The 22,611-nt window shown below is 43.3% G+C and overlaps 8 protein-coding genes across 8 annotated transcripts; 1 reads left to right on the forward strand and 7 right to left on the reverse strand.

Moving 5' to 3' along the window:
- Nucleotides 1–549: 549 nt before the first annotated feature.
- On the reverse strand, nt 550–2,673 carry EAE98_005275 (uncharacterized protein; the record flags this gene model as incomplete). The annotated part of the gene is made up of 6 exons (XM_038952897.1): nt 550–1,105; nt 1,160–1,610; nt 1,667–1,721; nt 1,778–2,088; nt 2,181–2,265; nt 2,335–2,673. The coding sequence occupies 6 exons, from the start codon at nt 2,671–2,673 to the stop codon at nt 550–552; spliced, it is 1,797 nt and encodes a 598-aa protein (XP_038810739.1).
- A 1,107-nt stretch (nt 2,674–3,780) lies between these two features.
- EAE98_005276 (uncharacterized protein) lies at nt 3,781–4,003 on the reverse strand (the record flags this gene model as incomplete). Its single annotated transcript, XM_038952898.1, has 2 exons — nt 3,781–3,882; nt 3,905–4,003. The coding sequence occupies 2 exons, from the start codon at nt 4,001–4,003 to the stop codon at nt 3,781–3,783; spliced, it is 201 nt and encodes a 66-aa protein (XP_038810740.1).
- Nucleotides 4,004–5,591: 1,588 nt separating this feature from the next.
- EAE98_005277 (uncharacterized protein) lies at nt 5,592–7,202 on the reverse strand (the record flags this gene model as incomplete). The annotated part of the gene is made up of 2 exons (XM_038952899.1): nt 5,592–6,609; nt 6,664–7,202. The coding sequence occupies 2 exons, from the start codon at nt 7,200–7,202 to the stop codon at nt 5,592–5,594; spliced, it is 1,557 nt and encodes a 518-aa protein (XP_038810741.1).
- Nucleotides 7,203–7,559: 357 nt separating this feature from the next.
- EAE98_005278 (uncharacterized protein) lies at nt 7,560–8,687 on the forward strand. The gene is made up of 2 exons (XM_038952900.1): nt 7,560–8,030; nt 8,101–8,687. The coding sequence occupies exons 1-2, from the start codon at nt 7,651–7,653 to the stop codon at nt 8,528–8,530; spliced, it is 810 nt and encodes a 269-aa protein (XP_038810742.1). The 5' UTR covers nt 7,560–7,650; the 3' UTR covers nt 8,531–8,687.
- A 650-nt stretch (nt 8,688–9,337) lies between these two features.
- Nucleotides 9,338–11,656, reverse strand: EAE98_005279 (uncharacterized protein; the record flags this gene model as incomplete). Its single annotated transcript, XM_038952901.1, has 3 exons — nt 9,338–10,088; nt 10,148–10,227; nt 10,280–11,656. 3 exons carry the CDS (start codon nt 11,654–11,656, stop codon nt 9,338–9,340), a joined length of 2,208 nt encoding a protein of 735 aa, XP_038810743.1.
- A 1,419-nt stretch (nt 11,657–13,075) lies between these two features.
- Nucleotides 13,076–16,365, reverse strand: EAE98_005280 (uncharacterized protein). The gene is made up of 4 exons (XM_038952902.1): nt 15,594–16,365; nt 15,513–15,543; nt 15,128–15,444; nt 13,076–15,067 (listed from the first exon to the last, which is right to left on the reverse strand). Exons 1-4 carry the CDS (start codon nt 15,655–15,657, stop codon nt 13,353–13,355), a joined length of 2,127 nt encoding a protein of 708 aa, XP_038810744.1. The 5' UTR covers nt 15,658–16,365; the 3' UTR covers nt 13,076–13,352.
- Nucleotides 16,366–17,045: 680 nt separating this feature from the next.
- On the reverse strand, nt 17,046–18,743 carry EAE98_005281 (uncharacterized protein; the record flags this gene model as incomplete). The annotated part of the gene is made up of 2 exons (XM_038952903.1): nt 17,046–18,124; nt 18,179–18,743. The coding sequence occupies 2 exons, from the start codon at nt 18,741–18,743 to the stop codon at nt 17,046–17,048; spliced, it is 1,644 nt and encodes a 547-aa protein (XP_038810745.1).
- Nucleotides 18,744–19,793: 1,050 nt separating this feature from the next.
- EAE98_005282 (uncharacterized protein) lies at nt 19,794–22,574 on the reverse strand (the record flags this gene model as incomplete). The annotated part of the gene is made up of 11 exons (XM_038952904.1): nt 19,794–20,210; nt 20,259–20,687; nt 20,988–21,107; nt 21,200–21,308; nt 21,396–21,469; nt 21,518–22,008; nt 22,064–22,158; nt 22,209–22,234; nt 22,293–22,327; nt 22,398–22,414; nt 22,465–22,574. The coding sequence occupies 11 exons, from the start codon at nt 22,572–22,574 to the stop codon at nt 19,794–19,796; spliced, it is 1,923 nt and encodes a 640-aa protein (XP_038810746.1).
- Nucleotides 22,575–22,611: the final 37 nt, after the last annotated feature.

Here is a 22,611-nt window from a genome sequence, read left to right on the forward strand (position 1 = left end):
TGGTTTATTGGTACTGTACTCTACGACAAAATCGGCGGTTTAGGCGATGGATCAATCCAAGTAGAGAAAGCAGAAATAAATAAAGGTAGTGGTGGCCTGAGATCACATAGCACATACATTCCGATATCGAGATGTGAAAGTAGACAATAAATGATTAAGATTAGTATCTCTTTCTATTAATTTAAATAAGTAGTAGAGTTTAGTTGCTACCCCCTTCATCTATCTCTCCATTTATACATATTCCATATTCCATCATCCATCTATGCATTCATCTATTATCTATCAAATCCTCCAGCCTTTCAGACACTTAACCCCTATCTCATGTGTCAAATCAGTATGAGGAGCCAAGTGAGCTGCCCTCACTTCACTTCAAAAGCAATAGCCATTTGGCCAAATCTTTCTTCCGAAACGCCAAAGGGGTATATAGTACAACGCAAAAAATGCAGCACATCCAAAAAAAGATCATAATTTTCATCCCACATGATCTAAAATGCAAACCGTAAGCTTGAAGTTATAACGATGAAATTGAAATCCAGCTCAAATCAGGAATTAAGCAGCAGCCATTTCAATTTTCTTTCCCTTAACGCTCTTCCATTCAATGGCCAAACTGCCAATAATAGTAAGTGCAGCCATAACCGCAGCCACCAAGAATGATTGAGTTAACGCATTGTTATAAGAAATTGTCACACCAGCCAAATATTCTGGTGCGATATCTTTTTGAATGCTAGTAGCACCTGTGCTTAAAACGACTGCTGGGTTGAGATCCGGTACATAATGTGCCAAATTCTGGGCAAGTTTATTTGTAAACACATTTTGACCAATGGAAACAAATAGAGCTCCTCCGAGTGTTTGGACAAAAATGATGACTGAAGTACCGGTTGGCACTTGAGAAATGTCGAGGACGGTTTGGCAGGCTATAAGAGGCTGTTGCATACCGAAACCAATACCGATACCAGCGAGACATTGGTAACCGATCCAGGCAGCGTGATTAGTGTCTGGCTTGAAGGTGGTTAGGAGACCAATCCCGATGGATGCGATGACCGAGGAAACGATCATAAGTGGTGCGTAATAACCGACTACTGTGACAAGGGCACCGGAGATGATACTTGAAGAACTAGTTAGTATGAAGTTCCGCGAAAATAAGGAAGATTGTACGAACCTGACAATGACCAAGGTCAAGACCATTGGTATGTTAGAAATGCCAGATTTGACAGCCGAATCCCCCTTGACGGCTTGGAACCAAATGGGAAGATAGTAGATCAAAAGCAGGAAGTATGATCCGAGACAGAAGGAGAACCATGCAGCAGACCACATGCTTCGCTTCTTCATAATGCTGGGTGGTACGGTGGCGCTATCTCCCTTCCAGAATTGGATGGCGATGAATATTCCGATCAACACTCCGAAAAGTACGAAAAGTGCGATGATACGTCCATTTCCCCAAGGATATTTGGTTCCACCCCATTGAAGTGCGAGCAATAGACAGATGATAGCTGGGATGAAGAATGCGGTACCGAGAAGATCGAATTCCTTTATGCGTTCTTTCCATGGGAGGTCTGCAACAGCTTCTCTATCGGGAGCTTTGAAGAAGACCAAAATAACAAGAACAGTAACTAAGAAATTGAACAATTAGCGATTGCTTTTCTCACAAAATTCTGGAGGGACTTACCAGCTCCAATTGGCAGATTGATTAGGAAGCACCAACGCCAAGTTGCTTTATCAGTCTGTTCAAGTCAGTGTTTGTGTCTTCGTAAAGTGAAATGTTACAAGTCAGACTTACGAATACACCTCCAAGTAGAGGTCCAGCGACAGAGGCAATACCATACATAGCTCCAATCAAACCAGTATACATGGGTCTCTTAACCAATGGGACTGAGTATGCGACAATGATCAAAGCACCAGAGAAGATTCCAGCACTACCCAAGCCAGCAATAGCTCTACCAATGATCAACGCAATTGAATTTGGTGCAACACCACAGATCAAACTGCCGAGCTCGAAGATACCAATCGCAACCAGGTAAACCCATTTTATCGAGAAGTATGAGTAGAATTTTCCAAAAAGGAGTTGAAAGGAAGCAGTGGTGAGTAAGTCTGGGAAAGGTATGATGTTAGTGGTTAAGTTCTACTTTCAACAGTTTCTTCCCCATGGGGCTACAAAACCAACAAATAGTAGGGATTCTTACATGCCGATCCGTACCATCCAACATCGTTCAACGAGTGAAACTGATCAGTAATCTTAGGAATAGCCGTTGCAATGATCGAGTTATCCTATTCGCCAATTAGAACACACATACACGAAACAATACCATGACCCTAGGGAAACTCGACAAAACTTACCAAAGCCATCAAGAAGACGGATAAACATAAGGCCAAACTAATCAACTGTAATTTAACTCCCGTTGGATATTCTATACCCTCTGCGCTTGTGTGAACTCTGTTCAACTCCTCTTGCTGTATCTCTGCTGCACTTTTTGTCTTCTTCAACTCTATAGGATGATCATTGTCGCCTTCATGGACCGAAGGCATCGTTTCCGAAGGTTTCTCTGACAGCTCAGCATCTTTCTTCATAGCTTCGCGTGCTAGAACCGCTTGTTCGGCGTCGGATTTCTCGTGCATGGTGCTTGAAGAACTGATCGAAGCACTGGTAGTGGGTGGTACCTTTTGGTCTGTCATCATTTGGTATCCCGTTGTATAATGTTTCTCTTGCTGATGAGACTTCTTAGAAGTACGGGAGAAATGAGTAAAAGACAGCTCCAGTGGGTACCTAGATATCGTTCAAGTAGTTGAAGAAGTAATCTTTAATTGACTACGAGGTATGTACTTTAAGAAGTCAGGTGTGAACAGTAAATATTGTATTTAAACCCTTGCCAACGGACGAATTCGGCGGGATTCCTCGTCCGTGTTTGGAGCGGAGGAAAGAATAAAATGAACGGAGGATCGAAAATAAACGGATATAGAAGATGATTAAAGTCCGATTGGAGAGACTTGTTGAAAAAATGGCCTTTGTGATAGATATAGAAAAGAAAAGAAAAATATGCCCGGTAGACTAGGGCAACCCAAGAAATTGGAATTCTTTGACAGATATCGTAGAGAAGAAATAGAGGGTCCAAGTTCAATTATGTTCAATGAGGTCCAATTATATAAAATTCAATTAAAGAATCCTGGGGTAAAAATGGTTTTTTCAATTAAGGTTATTTTTTGAGTCGTTCTTGGGCAGATGCTTGATGAATTATTAATCTGAGTAATAAGATTTAGGGAAAAGGTAAAAAGGGAAGAAAGACGATGAAGATTAAATATAATATACATGTGTGTATATCTATATATATATACCCCTTCATCAACCGATGAACTCAAATTCGAGAATATACAGAAACAAAAGAGTCATCGGAGAAGAAGCAGAAAAAGTCTCCAAACACTTTCCTCTCCATCGATCCCCTTCTACCTCAATCACATTATTCAATCAATTTCTCACTCACAACTCACCAGGGGAAAGCAAGAGAAGGAAAGGGTAAACATTTCCATCCACTCTTCATCCCAGCCAACCTTTCCATCCCTCTAGATTCTTCTCGACTCCTAACCGAATCCGCTCGCGTTGGAATGACCAGATCCATCCCACCCAATCACACCCCACGTAATCCGATGCGAGGATCCCAAAAGTCGCCGCGAAACATGGACACGGATGTATTCAAGTGTCCGACGTTCATCCTGTGTTCTCCACCTGGGTGTTCATTCATTCTGGGTGCGAAGATTACTCGCTTTGATCCCTTGCGGCCTGACTCATATTTACTCATCTCGTTCATTAATGATTCCATGAAGTACGACGTAAGAGTCTGTAAGACGTCGGGTGTTGGAAAACCCAGAGGAAGCAGGCGTCATGGTTTTCGTCTTGGAATTAGGATGGTCTTACATCAAAATCAGGCAGGTATTTCGCATCGTTCGCATCGCATCTTTTCTTGAACCGACGATGTGATGTGTTTTGAAGACCTGGTAGACGGATGAAATGCATGACTAACGGTGAGCCCGTTTCGTGAGCTAGCTGAAATGAACATTATATATTTATTTATTTATTAATTATTAGTACCTCTTGGGTATGTATCGAGACCGCTCTCCAAAAAACCCTCACACCCGTGGACCTTGATGACACATAGCTTAGTCAATGAAATACTCCTCGGTTACGATTTCCGATTTCCAGTATGACCACGATCGACTCATATCGACTCTGTTACATGCAAATCGCCATGGTGTCGTGTCGTCCTACAGCCTACAGGACACCATGTCCATTTCACGTACAATTGATTATATCACGCCCCCCATTACAACCTTGGAAGAGTCCAATACCTACCTAGGTAGTAGTCAAATGACAATATGAACAATTTCCATTGGATTCGGAATCTCATCGTCACCAATTGAATCGATATATGATATTTCATCACACTCGAAGATAATAAACTATATCACATATCATACACAACGACATATCCAAAGTAAAGATAACAAATCCCCTATTCTCCTATTCTCCTTGGAAAGTATCGTACTCCATACCTAGGTGCCCATCGTACATTATACCCAAATCCTAAGCTTCAGATTACAATCACAATTATACTAGGTACATATAAACCAACCGACCAATCAACTAATCAATCAATCAACCCCCAAACTCTCTCTAAAAGCATCAATACCGGTACACTATCTAGTATCTATCTACCCAGCTAACCCGACATCTAACCCGACATCTAACCCGAGCCAAATCTACATACGTAGTACAAAGTATAAATCTCACCACATAGCATAGCAAGGAACAATAAAATCATCTACATACTACCCACTTCTAACCGAGGATTTTAGTATGTACGTATATCTCTCTATCTCTATCTCTACCTATCTCTATCTCGCTCTTAGATACTAGGGAGCTAGGTAACTACATAGCTATCAACCTCATCTTCATCCCACCCATCCCATCCATCCCATCCATCTAATCACCACAATCATTCCATACTACCTACATACCTACCTACATACCCACCTCCATACTATCTACCCAGATACCAAAATACCCACCGCCTTCCTCCCCCTAACTATCTATCTATCACCACTGTCCTCTCCCTCAAAATATACCATTCTGTACACGTATCCCCATTTGACCCCTAATCAATTTATAAACCATAAGCTCACACCACCTTTGATCTTCACCTTCACCTATCACCTATCACCTATCACCCATCACCCATCACTCCCCCTCCCACTCCCCATCCCACTCCACTCCACTCCAAACACATCAACAAACTGATCACAGAAACTGTATATAAAAAAAAAAGATTCTTTTCATTATCGAGCTAGGTAACTTTTGAATGCCCAATCTATCAACCTCCCATGACCTCGACTACCAAGTATGCATGCGATGACCAGACCGGAAGAAGCCAAGAGTCCAAAGAGATTGAGACCCTTTTTATTTCCCCTGCCACCAAACCATCAGATCAAATCACCACATCACTTGCGTCACAAAATACATCGCTGCGTTTTCTTCTTTTCACTTCCATCTTGAAATTTCTACTTTTATGTGTGAAAATATTACACACGTCTACCTATCCACCCGCTTAAGAAGTGCTTGGGTCAAGAGTGACACCAGCAGCAATAGTGGCCCAACCAATCAATCTCCAATGCTTTTCAATACGACGACTTAGCGCAACCTTCTCTCCAATGTTTGTGCAGGCTGGGTTAGTCAAGAGCAATTTGGCTGCATCTTGCTTGACAGCCATGACCTTAGCACCAGTAGCAGTAGATCCAATGTTGACCATGAGAACCTCGTTCTTGGTGAGCTTGGTAACCTTGGCTTGTTTACCATCGGCAGTCTTAACACCCAAGAGACGACGCAACAGATAATAGTTGACTTCGATTTCAATGTAGATATCAGGAAGACGACCCTTGAGACCGAGAACAAAACCAACGAGACGATCGGCACGGCAAAGAGTTGGATCAATTCGAGTACCAACACCAATAAGTCCTCCTGGAACAGCGTATTTCAGTTCATTGTTCTCCGAGTTGAGAGTAATGATTCTGCTGAAAATTGGTTGACACTTAACACCTCCCTTTTCGTCGCGAGAAACGATACCGGGTCTAATCTCGATTTCATCACCCAACTTGATGACACCGTGCAAGATACTTCCACCAGCAACACCACCCTTCAATTCGTCAATTTCAGCACCCGGCTTGTTAACATCGAAGGATCGAATAACAATCATTTGTGGATCCATGGTGAAATCTCTTGGTGGAACAGGGATGTTGGAAACAAGAGCTTCGTTAACGGCATCGATGTTGAACTTCAGTTGGGCGGAGATAGGAATAATTGGTGCTCCACCTGCAACAGTTCCTCTGATGAACTTCAATATCGATTGGTAGTGTTGGTTTGCGCCTTCTTCTCTCATCAAATCGACCTTGTTTTGTAGAATAATGACTTTGTCGAGCTTCATAATTTCGATAGCTGCCAAATGTTCCGAGGTTTGTGGTTGGGGGCAAGTTTCGTTTCCAGCAATAAGTAAGAGAGCGGCGTCCATGACGGCTGCACCAGACAACATAGTACTCATGAGAATATCGTGACCAGGGCAATCAACGAAACTGTAACATGTTAGCTATTGCCGCTGCGTAAAAGTGCAAGCAATGATAACTTACGATACGTGTCTCAAAAGTCTGTAGGTACCGCTGCATCCCTCTCTTTCACAGGGTGGGTCAACCTCCTTCTCACTCTTATAACTTCTAAAGCATCCAGGTCTTGGGCACTCTTTGTTATCGCATTGGTAGATCTTTGCATTGGCATAACCAAGCTTAATCGTAATGTTTCTCTCCAACTCGTTCTTGAAACGAACAGTTTGTACTCCAGAGATAGCCTTCACCACAGTTGACTTTCCGTGCGCCACATGTCCAATAGTACCAATGTTGATAGTTGCTTGTCTTGCGATAATCTCTGGGGTGAGGGGAGTCAGGGACTTGACATCCAAGTCTTTTGGTTCTGTTTGGGGTGGTAAGGTAGGTCGAACAATAGCTGGCGCAGGTTCTTTATGTGATGATTTCTTTAATGCGGATTTGATGGGCTTCTCGTCAATATCCTCTACATTGTCGTCAACCTCTTGCGCATCGAGATTGGGGGATCCTGGGTTAGAATCGGATTCAGATTCCAGATCGTTTCCAAACTTGTCACCGTTCGAAGCCATGTTGGGTGGTCGTTCTCTGGTGGGTTTTTGCTGTTCTGTTTGCTAGAATATTTGCGTAGCGGGGTAATCGGGTGAAATTCCTTTATGTGGAGCTATCTGTGGTGGCTGAAATAATTTCAGATAACTCAAGATTCTCCCTAAGATACGATCTTAAATTCGAGAGATGATTCAAATGTCGTGGATAATACTCCTCGTTGACTGTGAATGGGCAAGATTTCGAATCTAGATAATATTCTTTGAAGTGGGTGACTCAACCGAGAAAATTAACAATCTCGGTCACCGTACTTCCGCTATTTCGGTGACTAACGGATACTGCCGGCCATGATGTATCAATCAATAAATTGATATCTTTGAGAACACAACTCATCTTGAATGGAAATTTGAAAGAATTGCACAAGGTTCGAAGCTAGTTTTACTTTCTATAAATCTATAAGAGAAGTAAAACACAATGGCAAAGCCAATTGCAAATTCCGTACAAACACTACCGCGGTTCTTACTCCCCAAATTGAGCTGGCAGACACGATCCTCATTACCCCCGCATACTATCCGAGCATTCAGCGCGGCAGCAAACAAGAATGGAAATTCACAAAGACATACTTCTAGTCAGCAGATATCCAATCGAGGACGATCCGTAGACAGCGGACACAAAGCTCGAACTAGCATATTACTAGAACCATCATGTCGAAGAGCATTCCACGCAACCCCTCGTCAATCTCGAGACCACCATTTCGACACCCTGAAGTTTGTTCAACGGTTACGGGATGAGGGATTCACAGAACCCCAAGCTGTGGCTATGATGAAAGTGCTCAGCGATGTTATTGAAGAAAGGTAATGATCCATACTCCTATACACATTCTCTCTTCAAGCTCTCACCATAGTCAACTAACCTCCATCCCAGCATCCAAAACCTAACCCGTACAATGGTCCTCCGCGAAGATGCCGCTCGCGCAACCTACACTCAAAAAGTTGATTTCGCCGCCCTCCGCAGCGAACTCCTCTCTGCAGATTCCACCGAATCATCCACAACCCGCGCTTCTCACGAGCGGCTCACCAATGATCTCGCTAAACTGAATGCTCGTCTGCGGGACGAGGTTTCCCGAACCCAAGCTTCTGTTCGATTAGATTTGAATTTGGAAAAGGGCAGGATAAGAGAGGAGGCCAATGTTCAAGATCTTAAAATCAAGGAAACGGAGACAAAGATTGAGCAGGAGGTAGCTGGGTTAAGGGAAAAGTTGGAGGGTGTTAAGTTTCAGACGCTGCAGTGGTTGATGGGAGTTTGTACTGGTACGGCGGCGTTGATTTTGGGTGCTTGGAGATTGTTGATGTAGGAAGCGTTTTCTTTGGTGGAAAAAGAGCAGTATTGATACCAGAATGCTTTGTGTTATAAATAGAACTGGATTATAGATTAATCATTGAATTTGACTGCAAATCTTAAACACTTCAAGTTGATGTGAACCAAAGAGTTGCAGTGACTCTACCTTCCAAGGTTATGTCGGATTATAATTCATATCACCATTGTGGGAGCTATCAATGTTTTCATTGTAGTACGTGGGATCATTTACTTCACAGCCAACATCAAATAAGATTATCTTCATTTCACTCATCTCCTAGAATCATCTGTAGCTATTCTATAAACACTCCATTCCGCCTGGCCTTCGAATTTCCACCATAAAAATGACTTCCGCTCATCCATTCTCCGTTTATTTTTAGGAGCGCATAGTGGAGATGCACTCTGGAACTTTCATCTTATATCCTGACGAACCTCCTCCTCGCAATGCTTTTCGAACGGAAACAAGTACTGATGGTCAAAAAGGGGATTTCCAATGAACAACCGAAAATATTGCTGAGCGAGACCAGATCATGATGGAACATACCCAGGCCCGAAAGCCGAAGGCACATCCGGTTTAATAAGTCCACAAATCCTAGGATGGTAACAAATTAAGAATATTGGCTCGAGGATAAACAGCGAGAAGCACTGTATCGACCTTTGTATGTAACCCTGCGCCTCGTTCTCACCACGTACCAAGCTCTCTTTACTACAATTTCTGAACTGACGCGAGCATCTGAGCGATGAGACGAAATAAGAAAACCAGAAGGCATATGAGATGATCTCAATAAGGAAAAGATCAACCGGCTTAAATGGTGAATTGGCTATCGTCAAGCGGATCGGTGAACCAAGTGGTAGTATTCTTGGGGTTTTTGCTGCGCGTATAGTTTTGTCGACATTCCCTAGTGCTCGTAGTTTCAAAGACCTTTAATAACAGAGCCGATCTGAAGTCATTATTGAACTTGAATGCAAGATGCGCTGGCTTGTTGCGGTAGATTTCGATATCACCTGGCACGAGTTCAGAGCTGCCGTCGAAGTCCTCATCGACAGAAGTGTTGTCAATTTTGTGTTCGAGAAACGGCCGCACGGATGCACTGACGAATAGTTTTGGAATGGGATGACCAGCTCCAAGAGTCGAAAAGACCTTTTCCACGTGGTCACCTTTCAAAATGGTTGGAGGAGACGGTCCCTTTCGTTCTTCCTTCAGAATTCTTTCAAGAACCGGAAGCATGGTAGTCGCTGGTCCAGCAACTTCGAGATCGTCTGCGGCAACTATGAAGTTTACGATCGAAGTAATCTTCTGTGTTTGGCTTAATCGAGAACCAAATGAGACGTTGCGACAGACCATATATTGTATGAGCGCATCAAAGAGATATGCCTCGACATCAAAGAGACATATCTGTTTTGGGGCATCTTCGTCTCCTGTGAGACCAATCATATTCTTTAAGCATTTCGAGTTGTCGCAAAGAAGCTTCGTCGGAACTGAACGAACTTTCGAGTCAGAGAGATTGACAATTGTAAGGTTAGCAGAGTTTTGACAAAGACCAGAAAAGGTGGTTCTGTAAAGCATGATTAGAATGTCCATTAGCCGTTCGAACAATGGGAAGTGGGCACATACTTAATCCACTGGCTCGCGGGCTCTAAACTGGTATCTCCGTCGCCTACCTGGATACGTGCCTTCTTTGTGACACGCTCAACCTAAGTATTGTCAGAAGCCGTACACTGATATCGTTATTTGTGCTCAACTTACCGACGTGCTTTCCAATCCTCTCTTCAACGAAACATCCTTCCGGCTACACGAACCTCGAACGTCGGGGCTTTCAAGTTCGTCATCTGAAGTCGATGTCTCTCTCTCCAAAGCTATAGCCTCTTCGACATTATAATCGCACAAAGCTAAGGACTCGATGCATTTATCAACCGAAAAGTGAGGAAGGTGTTTTTGCATTTCCTTCACTTTTTGACGCTGATCTTCTGTAATAGAATTGGATAAATCGAAATCCGGAGAACTGTCACGAGAAGCGTTCATTCTTGTTGAATCACGGACTTCATATTCTGGGCCATCACGTCTTGAGGTTTGACGACCATCACAGCTGGCTTCATGCCTTCTGATATTCGACTTCGAGACTTCCTTTTTGCACTTGACACAAATTCGCTTCGTCTTCATACGACATGATTTCTCGTGACTAGTTCGCGTCAACCAGTTCTTTAGTTCCGCCCCACAGAACTTACAAGTGCGGTTCTGTTCCTCATGTCTCTTGACCCGAGGACTCTCCTCGAAGGGTGGAATACTGCTCATCTCAATATCGGAGTTAAAATCCTCCGGGTCTGATTTGTCCACGCCTTTACCTTTATCGATAGATGGCTTTCGCAGGTTGGTGTAGTCAGGGCTGGCACGCAAAGTTGCATTATCTTCTTCTGACTTAAGGTCTTTGTCATCGTCGCTAGTGTCGACGAATAAGTTATTTGGTGTTTGGTGCAATAGCTCAGGTGGGGATAAAGTGGGTTTGGTCGACTCGTTGTCACTAGTGTCGCTAGAAAAAGAGCTTTCTGAATCTGACGACGAATCGACAAATAAGCTTTCATCTAATCTACTCATAGGACTGATTGCCGGACTGATACGCCTAGTAGATGCAAGAGCTACCTGTATCGCAGGATCCTTAGAAGCATCAACAACACCCTCAAATAATAAACCAATGGCACAATCAAGAGATCCCCCACAAACTTGCAGGGCATAAAAAGCCCACCAGATGGTCACATCCGGTGCCAGATTGATAATTCTTTCAACTTTGTCGCGCATCGTAACATCCCCAATTTCCTTTAAACTTGTGATGTAAGTGATCGGTAGATATTGATCTTTATTATGGCGTGTATCGTGAAGGAAATCTCGGGCCGCGTCCGATTTTCCATTGCTCTTAACTAATACATAAGTAAGATATAGAAGAGAGTATGATGGGTAGGATGGGAGCATTGCTGCAACTTTATCGCGGAGTTCCAAGTCGATAATATCGCTAATCTGGAAATCGACTCTCTTCGCTTCTTCTTTTGATGGCCGAAGAACGAGAGTGTTTGAAAACGTAGATGAGGAGGCCAAACTGTTTTGACCACTGGGTCTAATACTACCAATCATGATGAGATAGATTGTGGAATCCCAACAAGGAATTCAGTATTACCGAGTAATGAATTGCCGAAGATATGAAAAGGATAAATTAGAATAGCAATGTTGGTTCCTCGGAGTGGCAATGAGATTCTGCCTTTAGATCAAAAGCTTAAAGAAAGAATGACTTCCCTCCTTAAGATAGAGTTGATAAGATACCCAGGTATCACTCTTATCGATGAGAGATAGTTTAAAAGATTGGCCTTGGTTATGCTAGATAGGAACTTCCGCGCGAGCAAGAAGTAGCGATAGAAAGTCAACACTTGGGACTGAGATGTCGAGAGAGACTTGCTATCAAAGTCAAAAGTCAAGTCTTCGGAGGGGACAAGAGGTCAGATGTCGAAGAAGATATGATTGAAGCTTGAAACTAAAGCGCAAAGTAGATAGTCTTGAAGCCAGAGGGAAAAGTTGGCGGCAAATACTATGTATCAAATCACCTATCTAGAAATGATGGGTAATAATAGAAAGCCAGCGCGAAGTCGGTTGATATCTGAAGAAGTATTTCAAGTTCAAAGAAACCAATATAAGAAATAAGAAGCAAAGTCAGTGAATCAGAAGGCTGTAAAGCAAACTGAGGAGCCAAAGGTAGAAAGAGAATAGTAAAGCTTCTGATCAGCTCACTTTTGCAAGCGTTTGCAATAAGTCAGCGCCAGCAAGCAAGATAATGGTGTTGTTGAAGATGAGTTTTCGAAGAGCCAAAGTTGTAAGTTGAAAAGTCAAAGATTGAAAGAGGATGAACGACAACAAGTAACTAACTACCCTACCTACCTCGAACCAAAAGCGGGGTAACCCCAAGTCCCCATTCCCAATCCAGAAAGCGCTCAAGCAACCAAGCTTCCAGGTTTGCTCAGCAGGAGCAACAAGAAGACCAAGCAGTGAATGCCCCAACCTACTTGGCAGAATACCTACCTACCTACATATCCCAAAGATGAACAACTTCCGCAGATACACCTCAGAGCTCAAAAGCGAGAAGAGAAATGAAGCAAGTATCCTATCCATAACCACCACTCGCAAAAGTGATGCGAGAAGTGCGTGTGAATATCTCACAAGACGTTGCACGTTGAGAACAATAACTATGAAGAGTGAGCGGGCGATCAATACTCGCAACTCCAACTATGTATTTCAGTCCCCAGAACCCTCTTAGCAATGGCCCAACCACTTTTGAATGTTTAAATTCATCAAGAACTTTCTCAATACTCCAGCCACTTCTAAGTGTTCAAATTGATGGAAAACTTTCTCAAACACACAATCTATCACATCGCCCACGCCAGTGCCATTGAGTCACTCACTCAAGGTGCCTGCACTACACAGTGATATTCAAAAGAATAACGATTAAGGGATTGTGAATGAATGACTGATTGATTAGATAGATGAGAAGAAGCTTCTTCCAGAGGAGTCATCATCTTCAATTTTATAATATTAATACCTAACATCTCTAGCAAGCCTCGATACCAAGTACTTGACACAAAATCCCTCAATCCTCTCTTGGAATACCAAATTCAATTCTGCCAACCAACGCCTCATATCGTAGAATTCGATCAAGTTTGTACCTAACCGATCCATCCATCCATCATGATAGACCCTACCTGGGTCTTCTTTATTCCTCATTCCTCATTCCTAATACCTCATGCATCGTACATTAAAGATTCGTAATTGTGCACTGATCCATTCATCGTCTCATATCCACATCTTCCTCATCAGCTGGTTCGACCCTGACCAAAATTTCCTCTAACAATCCCTCGAGGAAAACATCCACATCCTTCCCCATCCCCACTGGTTCCTGTTTATCCCAATGGTCGATTTCTTTGCACACATGTGCAAGCTTATAAACTAATTTTCGTAATTTCTCATGAGCAGCTTGTGCCCTTTGTTGCTTTGGAGTGGCTCCAGTCGTGCGAAAAGCATGTTGTAAGCGATACTGACGTCTTTTGAGTGCTTCTTCAAGCGCAGGAAAGATCACATCGTTCAAGGCATCGAGATCGCCGGTTGGACTAGCAGGAGCAGGTGAAGGCATAGATGATGGAGCTCTAGAAGATTGAGATGATATACTTTCTTGAGAAGGAGTATTGCGTAATTTTTTCGATGGTAATGCAGGTAATGGCTGCTGACCTGTCTGGCGTAGATTAATATTCTGAAGGCCTGTAGGGTTGGGAGGTAATGGAAGTGGCTGTTGCTGTTGCTGTTTCCGAGGCTCTGCAGTAGGTACTTGGTTTGGAAGTCTTTGCTGCAGTGGTTGAGGCTGACCGCTACCACGGAATGGAGGAATTTCAGGCAATTTGATAGGGGCAAGTTTTGGTAATGACTGTTGCGTATTTGGCCGTGGTAATGCTGAAGGCGGTGTATTTTGATTCGTGTACTGTATTGGTATTGGGGCGGTAGAAGGGGGTATTCGCAATGGCGGTGGAGATGGCTCACCGAGCTTCAGAAATCCCATATCTCTTTGGAGTTGTTCTTGCAAAGTACGATCATAATCAGGAGAATCAGAAACTTGTCTATTTATATAGCTCGCAGCCGTTCTAGGTGTCTCCAATCCTGGAGGTCTGAATTTTTCTGGTGATGGTGGAAGAGGGACCTTAGTAGGAGACATTGAAGTCTGAATACTTGGAACAGGCCGTCTCTGTGGAGAAGGTTGCCTTGGTTGTGCATCTACTGGACAATTTGTTGCTTTGACAGTTTCAATACTCGAGACATATCCTGGTTCTTTTAATTTCGAGGGCGACTGCTGTCTCGGGCGCTCTGCATAATTATTCTCCTCTGATAGCCTCGATGCTCTTGCATTCGTGTCAGATTCTCCCATAGTATTCAGCCCAACCCTTCCATTCCCTCTTCCGCCAACTGGTCGGACCGTACCAAAATCCCACAAGTCTTCATCGACAGGCTTAGGTCGGGGAGCTTCTTCTCGTTCATTATCCGAGTCATCATCGTCACCCTTGTGATGCACTGCCCAACGTTCGTATCGCTCTATCAATTCCGTCAAATATGATGTTTTCTTGGCTTTCCGAACAAAGGCGTGTTTCAACAATTCTCTGGCCGACGGTCGTTCTCTCGGGTCTCGTTGAAGGCACAATTCGACGAAATCCTTGAAAGCCCTGGTGAAATTTCCTTCTAATTTTGGGGGCGCATTCTTAGGTATGAGAAACAAAACTTTCATTGGATGAATATCAGAGTATGGAGGTTCGCCGTTGGCGAGCTCGAGTGCTGTAATTCCCAGAGACCATATATCCGCCTTGTGGTCATAACCAGATTGTTTGATGACTTCCGGGGCCATCCAGAATGGAGTTCCAACAAATGTATTCTTCTTGGTCATGGTAGCAGATAATTGGCCTGAAACACCGAAGTCCGCGAGCTTAACTTGTCCATTGGCGCCCAGTAGAACATTTGCAGCTGTCCTCAGATGTTAGCTCCTGGAATATAACCCAAGTTCCCACCGAAAATCTTGCAAACCTTTAATATCTCTGTGAAGCTTCTTATCTCCATGAAGATAATCTAACCCTAGCAAAAGTTCCCGTATGATAATCGAAATATATTCCTCCTGTATCAGACCCGGCTTCATCAAGTCGCCACAACTACCACCCGAGCAGAATTCCATAACGATCCAAAGATCCGAACCTCTAAGATATGATCCATAGTATTGCGTAACAAACGGGGAATGTAATTCGGAAAGGATAGAGATCTCTTGAATAATATCTTCGACTTCATCTTCGGCATTTTCAACGTCTATAACTTTTATGGCTACAGCCTGCCCGGTGCGCTTGTCAACTCTGCTGAAGGTTATTACATGGCCTAGATGAGAAATTTGATTGACAATTGGCAGAAGGAAGAACCATACCCTTTGTAAACTTTACCAAAACTACCACCGCCTATAAAAATGAGCCTCTATACAGAATGATGAAAGTGTACGCAAACATACCGATGCAATTCTGCTTTGTATACAAAGTCTCAGGATCTACAACACCACTCATCTCATGCGCCATTACTCAAAATCAAAATCGATTTGAGTTGGAAAGAGAAATGAGACAACGCCACTGCTGATGTCAGGTCGTGTTGTCGGTTTGTTGTCCGCGTTTTACTGGGAGCACCCCGCTGATATTTCGTCGCTCTCCAAACCCCGGGAAGGGCTGTAGTAGTGAATTGATTTGGCCTATCGTCCAAGGTATCAGGCACAATCAGTCTTACTTTGTTATAACGTATCGTCTCATACACGAACAGACGGGAGAAGGTTTGTTGGTTCCGTCTCTTCCTTTTTTCTGCAGAGGGACAAGGGGATCGCGATCTGGGCCTGTGAACGCGGTGTACGGTATGGTATGGTGGGGTCAACGGCTACCGAGGGTGTGTATCACTATATCAAATAGAGAAGAAAGAGATTGAATGTCGAAGCCTGTCCGGGGATTGAGAATCGTAAATATGGTAAATGGAAAGCTTTCTTTTCGCAAAGGAGTAAGAAGAATGATTGTGTAGAAATGGAAGAGAAGCAACTCGAGCTAGCTATCTAGAGGAATGCAACTTATGGGAAGCGGCATGCACGAAGAGAGGTGGACGCGGGATAGATAGACAGTAAGTAGAGATGGATAGGTATTGTTTCATCAATCTGGGGAAGGTACCTAGGCATGCATTGGCTGTCGAGGAACGAATGGGCCTAGTTGGTAAATTTGTTTTTTGATTTGTTTAATGATTAATGATAATCAATATGACTCTTCTCTTATGCACTCCCAGATTTGAGATTAGAGAATCAGGAACAAATCGAAATCCTAGGAAAACAAACACATTATTGCTTATTATTTTCATGAAATGACTGGTCTTTGTTGTCATTTCATGCATCTTGTCTACCAGCCAACCACCTCACTCAACCAATTGGTTGAAACCGACGAGCTTAACTTGCCCACTTCGCCAAACGTCAATGATTTCAGGGGTTAAAAAGCGTAGCGTATGGCCCCCGGCGGTTACTACTGTATGTCATAAACGTCACTCGAGCAACACCGAAGAATTATATCAATCTAATATAGTAATTCAAGCATCTAGAACTTCATTAGTAGTGTCACTACTATCATGTCACTGCTATCATGTCAATAAAGATATTTTCATATCGTGATATTCTCATTCCTCATTCCCATAAATCTATAGCCCAGGAACCCGATAATCCTTGCATTGCTGGAAAGTCCCGTCTATGTACAACGATGAGGTGCCGAAGTAAGAAAAGGGAAACCCCCTCCCTATGTGATTTTCTTTATGAGAAATAATAGATCAGCAACTTCGGGGGAGTAAGCGTATTTCTCCATGTACGGTGTGAACAGCTCATTATTATCTCGCCCTGCGATGCGAGCAATCTCTCTGGTATCAATAATCTCCAAAACTCTTAAAACATTTACTCCTCGATGAATTCCACCATCACAGTCCCATTATTGAGTCCCGCAGCCTTGACTGTTTCGTCCAAAGAATCTATCAAATCTTTCCCTGCGCTTCTCAGCTCAAATGGGACACCTGCTTTCCCCTCCAGTGGATCCGACTTTAGCCATTCATAAATGCGACGTACTGTATCATCGAGCCTAAATCTATGAACAACACGACCATTGGCATGTCTGAACTGAATGCGCGTGCTTTGTGAAAGGGGACCTTCAGGCTCAGTGTGCGGTCTGTCAGAAGCAATCTGAGAGAAAGGAGAGACTTCTGCACCAGAATTGGAATCATTTTGAGAAGGTTCGGCTATCTCTGAGCTCTCTTCTGAAGTCTCTTTACCCTTTCCTTTGCTGACATCTCCGAAACTCTTTGTGAGGTCATCTGGATCATCAGCTTTAGGTCCCGTTGTTCCGTTATTCGCGAGACTATTTTGCATCGCTAGATTAAGCATCTCCTCTTCCGTGAGCTTATTGACATCTACCGTGCTTGTCTTCTCTTGCTTTCGTCTTGCGACGGGATTTTTCTTGGACAGATCGAGACTATATCGGTCAAGGAACTCAACCAGTTGCATGAGAAATTCTGCAGGCTTTGGTACTGGAGGCCCTGACCAAACCTTGACTTGCTCTCCAGTTCTTGGGTCGACGATCGCAATGTGAGGATATGCAGCCTCGCTATCTTTCTGGGGAAAGTAATATTGAATGTATTGGCTGCCCCGTGGATCGTCCTTGGAATACTGCATAAATATGAAATTCTCCTTCACAACATCTCTAACTCCAGGGTCCTTCCATATATCGCGATTCAATGACTGGCAGTCAAAGATAGAGTTATCTTGAATATTGACTAATATCCACTTTCCGTTTTCTTTTCCCTCGTCGCGAGCGGAGTCCCAAGGCAATTTGTACATGAGGTCGAATGGTGGCCTAAAAAGTTCTGCAAGACGGGCGCTCTTACTAGTTCCTTCTGCTCCTGAGACCGCTCGTGCTGTATCTTCGTTTTCCTGATCCCAAATCGATGGAGCCACTCGTCCACCTGGAATTCCTGTTCGAGCTGTTTCGATATTAGTACAGAAAAATACTTAAAATATTGTATCATTGTCCTTACCTGAGCCTCCACCGGCAGCCGCCCTAGTTTGTCTTTGAGCCCGGAGTCTCATTTGCTCCAAGACTTCGCTTTGCAGGGCATCATCTCCATCCCATCCTCCTGGCCCACCGACAAGCGTCTCCGTTGTTCTTGCAATAGGCGCTCTTACGCCTTCTGCATCGAATCCGCCACTTGCATCACCACCGCTGTAAAGCTCTTCTTGCATTCTCCGCGCCATAGCTGCATCGTCCTCAACTTCCGCGGCACGTGCAATAGCGGCAGCTGTTGCAGTTTCAGAGTCGCCATCGCTATTATCATCATCGACTTCCATGTCGTCATCGGAATCCAAGTCGACTACCCCAGATGCATTTTGCTGGGCGCGGTTCGTAGATCTTTGTGGTCTGGTAGAAGTAGGTATTTGTGGCGGCGCTTGTTGAGAAGCAGCATTTTGGCTTGCAAGTTCGGGAGCTTCGAAGAATAATCCTATTGCTTGTTCATGATTGTTGTCGGTCATTCCAAGGTACACTCTTGCCACAGCCTCCGATTGTCCTGTAATGGACGTAAAAGCTTCGACGGGGTCATCCATGATGAATGATCGGCCGAAGAATGGTTGACTAGATTCGTGTTTGTGTATGCGATGAAGAAGGGTATGATAATTTGAAATGCGAGAAAGATGTTGGACCTGGAATAATTAGAAACCTTCGCGGTTGAAAGCTTGAGGTAGAAAGTATGATGATGAGAAGAAGAGTTGAGTTTCGTGAATCGTAAGCTTTTGATAATGATTTGAAATGGTGCGTGCAGTTTATACGGTTCAGTTTCGCAAGTGAGTAGGTGGTGGTGACTTCAACTGATTCACCCTAGATCTTCTTTTGTACAAATGAGTTAAATGTTGTTTCATCCAGATGTGGATATCGATACCATCCGAAATCGTCACCCCTCTGCAACCTGATAACATAAAGCGGCGGGGCAATATCAACCAATCACACAACAGACAAAGGGTTGCGCTCCGGGTCGTTGCAGCCTCATGAAAACAAGGCTAAAACTATGAATGGAGTTTTCTACAACATTACCCAATTGGGATTTGTGAGGTTAATTTGTATAACCTGGAATGTTTAAGAGCTTGCGAGAAAATTATTGTATCAAGACTTACACGGAAAGCTTTTGTATGGCATCAGGGTAATGTACTCTATGTACCATTTAGACCACATTCTAAAAGTATAATAGTAATATAAGACTATAAAAGCGACTATACATATAAATTGGAATAACTGTATCAGCAAAGCTTTGAAAGACGGGGGGATGCCTTTGTATCTATCTGCATTTCTACTCCCACTCGCAGATGCAGAAGCCAGATACAAAGATTCTAAAACAACTTGTGCAACAGATCCATGATAGTTTTGATATAATGTGATGTTTTCAGTATTAATGACTAGTAACTACTAGGTACTATTGTTACCATATTCTCATCGATAGAGAGTAATCTATCTGATCTAGTTCTAACCCTACAACTAATAGTACAGAACAACCAGAATTACCCAAGACCATTTGATTGTTCAAATCAGTTTTTGACGCCGTCTCATGTCATCCCATTGCAATAAACCACCAACACCGCAAACCCCATACCCCGTCGATAATCTTACAAGCCCACCAAAATTAATTGTTGTCCACTCGATTCCAATTCTTCAATCCAACTAACACACAAAGGGTTTCCCGTCTCAGCGATCGCAATTTCTTGTTTCTTGATTATCGATGCGAGTAACTTTCTCGTGGTCGTTGTATTCGAACCAAAGCTTGTCTCCTCCAACCTGCGAAGAAATTCTAGAGCACTTTGTTTCTCTTCCTTCACTCGAGATGCTATACCCGCCATAAAAATAGGGAATACTACGAATCTAGCCCCAAGACGCCCTAGATCTATCATCGTCTTGGCTATCAAAATTATCTCTCTGGCACATGAAGAGAGTTGTTCTTCCACTTCTGCTGCTATTATCAAAGATTGACCTTGATACATACTTGTGTGATAGTAGATTTCACAAGCTCGATAAAATAACTGTGCCTAGCGCTGTCAGTGGGTGTCCTTCTGTATTGACTTGGGAAAACTAACATGTGTTCTACAAGTAAATGGTCCGCTTGGAAGTTGTGCCAATTCGCGAAGCCAGCTCTCTTCCGGCGTCTTGCTTTCTACAAATCCAGACCAATTGTCACGGAATTCCATCAGACGTGTGTACAAATCTTGCATGGATCTGCATCGATTCATGTTAACTTCGATTCTTGGCTTTGAGTCATCTTTTTCTTCAAATTTCAAACTTCGTCCCGTCCGTGCCATTTCAAGGGCAATCAGAGTTAGTTCTCGATTCATCCTCAGCAAATCGGGCATCTCGCGAATTGCTTCCGGTACAAAAATCATGTTGAGCGATCGGTTCTCCAGAGCGTCTTCGGGAGGCGGTAGCATGTCTTGCTTGAGAATGGCTTTGCTGAAAGACCCTGTGCCAGTAGTGGTGAGAAGAGCATACATGTCAATATATGAGGTAAACTATAATATCGGTATTAGTGATTGTCTCTTATGAAGGTAAGCGTAATTAGACGGCAAGTAGCTGCTATTCTGAAAAGCAGAAAAGGGCAGATTTCCAATAGTACGAACTGCAGCCCTACAATCAAAGTTTTATAATGTTCGAGTACAAGCAAAAACTTCGAATAGCTTGTCGTCCGATTCCATCTCTAGAAGCTGATATCAAATTTGCCAATCAGGAGTATTTGATGCCTTGAAAGGGGGGCCCCGAAGCATAAGGCAGGGGCTTGGAATCGGGAATCTAAGAACAAAGATTACACTTACAACAATGATGAATCCATGTGGTTCTTTACCATAAGCTTTCTGCCGAAGCTGAAGAATACGTAGAATTCTATCGGAATGCTGTTCCCACATATTGTATTCACGATGTCCGGTCGCAGCAACCTTTGTACCATTCATTAATAAGTGCGTTTGTCAAAGGACCACAGGTATCAATTATGATTCTACCTCGAATGCGAAGTGCTTCTCTGACTTACCTCAAATAGTAAAAGTAAATAGTGTGTGAACAGCGCCCCATCAGAATAGGCGTCTTCTTGAGTTTTGAGTGAACTGCCCAACGTGGTAATGACCATATGGTATCGTTTTCTTTCGTTGATATTAGCTCTCGATGTCAAGTATTAGGATTGCCAATTTGATTTGTGCATTCTCACGATGATGACAAGGCTTACTCACAAAACGTCCTCAAAAGGTATATGATTCGTTCGAGATAGACTTAGCGAAGACAAAGCCAGGATTGCAAGATGTAACTTCTCTATAAGTAAGTGTCTAGATTTGATGCCTTTGTTTTCACTTACAGGAGGGTAATCTGCAGAGTATCTTTCAAATATATCTGGCCCCGAAGCTTGTTCAGCCAACCAGCATATCTGATTCGCCAGTACATTCCGATAATGATCCAGTAGATATGAGTCTGTCTCTCTATCCACAAGTGTGATGGGTAGCTCGCTGGGAGATGAAACCTTTTCCAAGCTGGCTTTCCTGGAGAGTGGATTTTCTGACTGGCTACGACTACCCGGATATCCTACAAATCTTTCTAGGATAACAACATCTGGCCTGGTTGACTGGAATCGATGTCTGTTCGTACCAAAGCTTCTTGGGCGTGAGCTTTTAGTCTCGTACTCCAGTAACCCATCAAAACTTTCCGGTATAACGGCTAAGGTATACATTCCCGGTCGGTAATAGGAAGCCTTCTTCTCACGTTGCTCGTCGCTTGACAATTCGTTATAGGGTGGTAATTTGTCATGTTCCTTTGGTTGATTGCTTTGCGGAGGCGTAGTGGAAGCGGATGCTGAAGACGTCAATAATAGGACTTTTGAAGAACAAAGTAATTCCGTTAAACATACGATTCCAGACCAAGCTGCTGTCCAAAGAAACCCCTGGCGTACGGGCTACAATTTTGTTTGTTTCATACTTGAAATTAGTTCTTGGGTCCCAGTCACTATGCTGGTCAGTCATTTATTTACACACAAAGAGAAGAAGCGACTATACCAAAGATGAAATAGACGTTGGCATTGCTAGAGATTTGTCAGTAATATGATACAATGCATGATCCCCAGTAGAATAGCTACTGACTTGGCATGTGGGCTTTGTTTCATCACACTTGACCTCTATGGAACGAAAAGTATTAGCTATAGTAACCAGTATAAAAAGCTTGGAGGGATGCGATAGAATACGAACTACGAGCTCTACATGTCCTACACTTAAATTAGTTGGTGTACAAAACCCGGATAGAAGAAAGGCATACCAGCATCCTCCTTTCGAACGCATAGACGGAGGAATTCCGGCAGGCTTACTCTGTAAAGAACCGGCATGAGGGGCATAGTGAGAGGGATGATCTACGGTTTCTGGCCACATAGATCTGAGTGGTATAAAACGTGGATTGTTCATCGGT

The sequence above is a fragment of the Botrytis deweyae genome (assembly GCF_014898535.1).
Source record: "Botrytis deweyae strain B1 chromosome Unknown BDEW_010, whole genome shotgun sequence".
In the NCBI taxonomy this organism is placed as follows: domain Eukaryota; kingdom Fungi; phylum Ascomycota; class Leotiomycetes; order Helotiales; family Sclerotiniaceae; genus Botrytis; species Botrytis deweyae.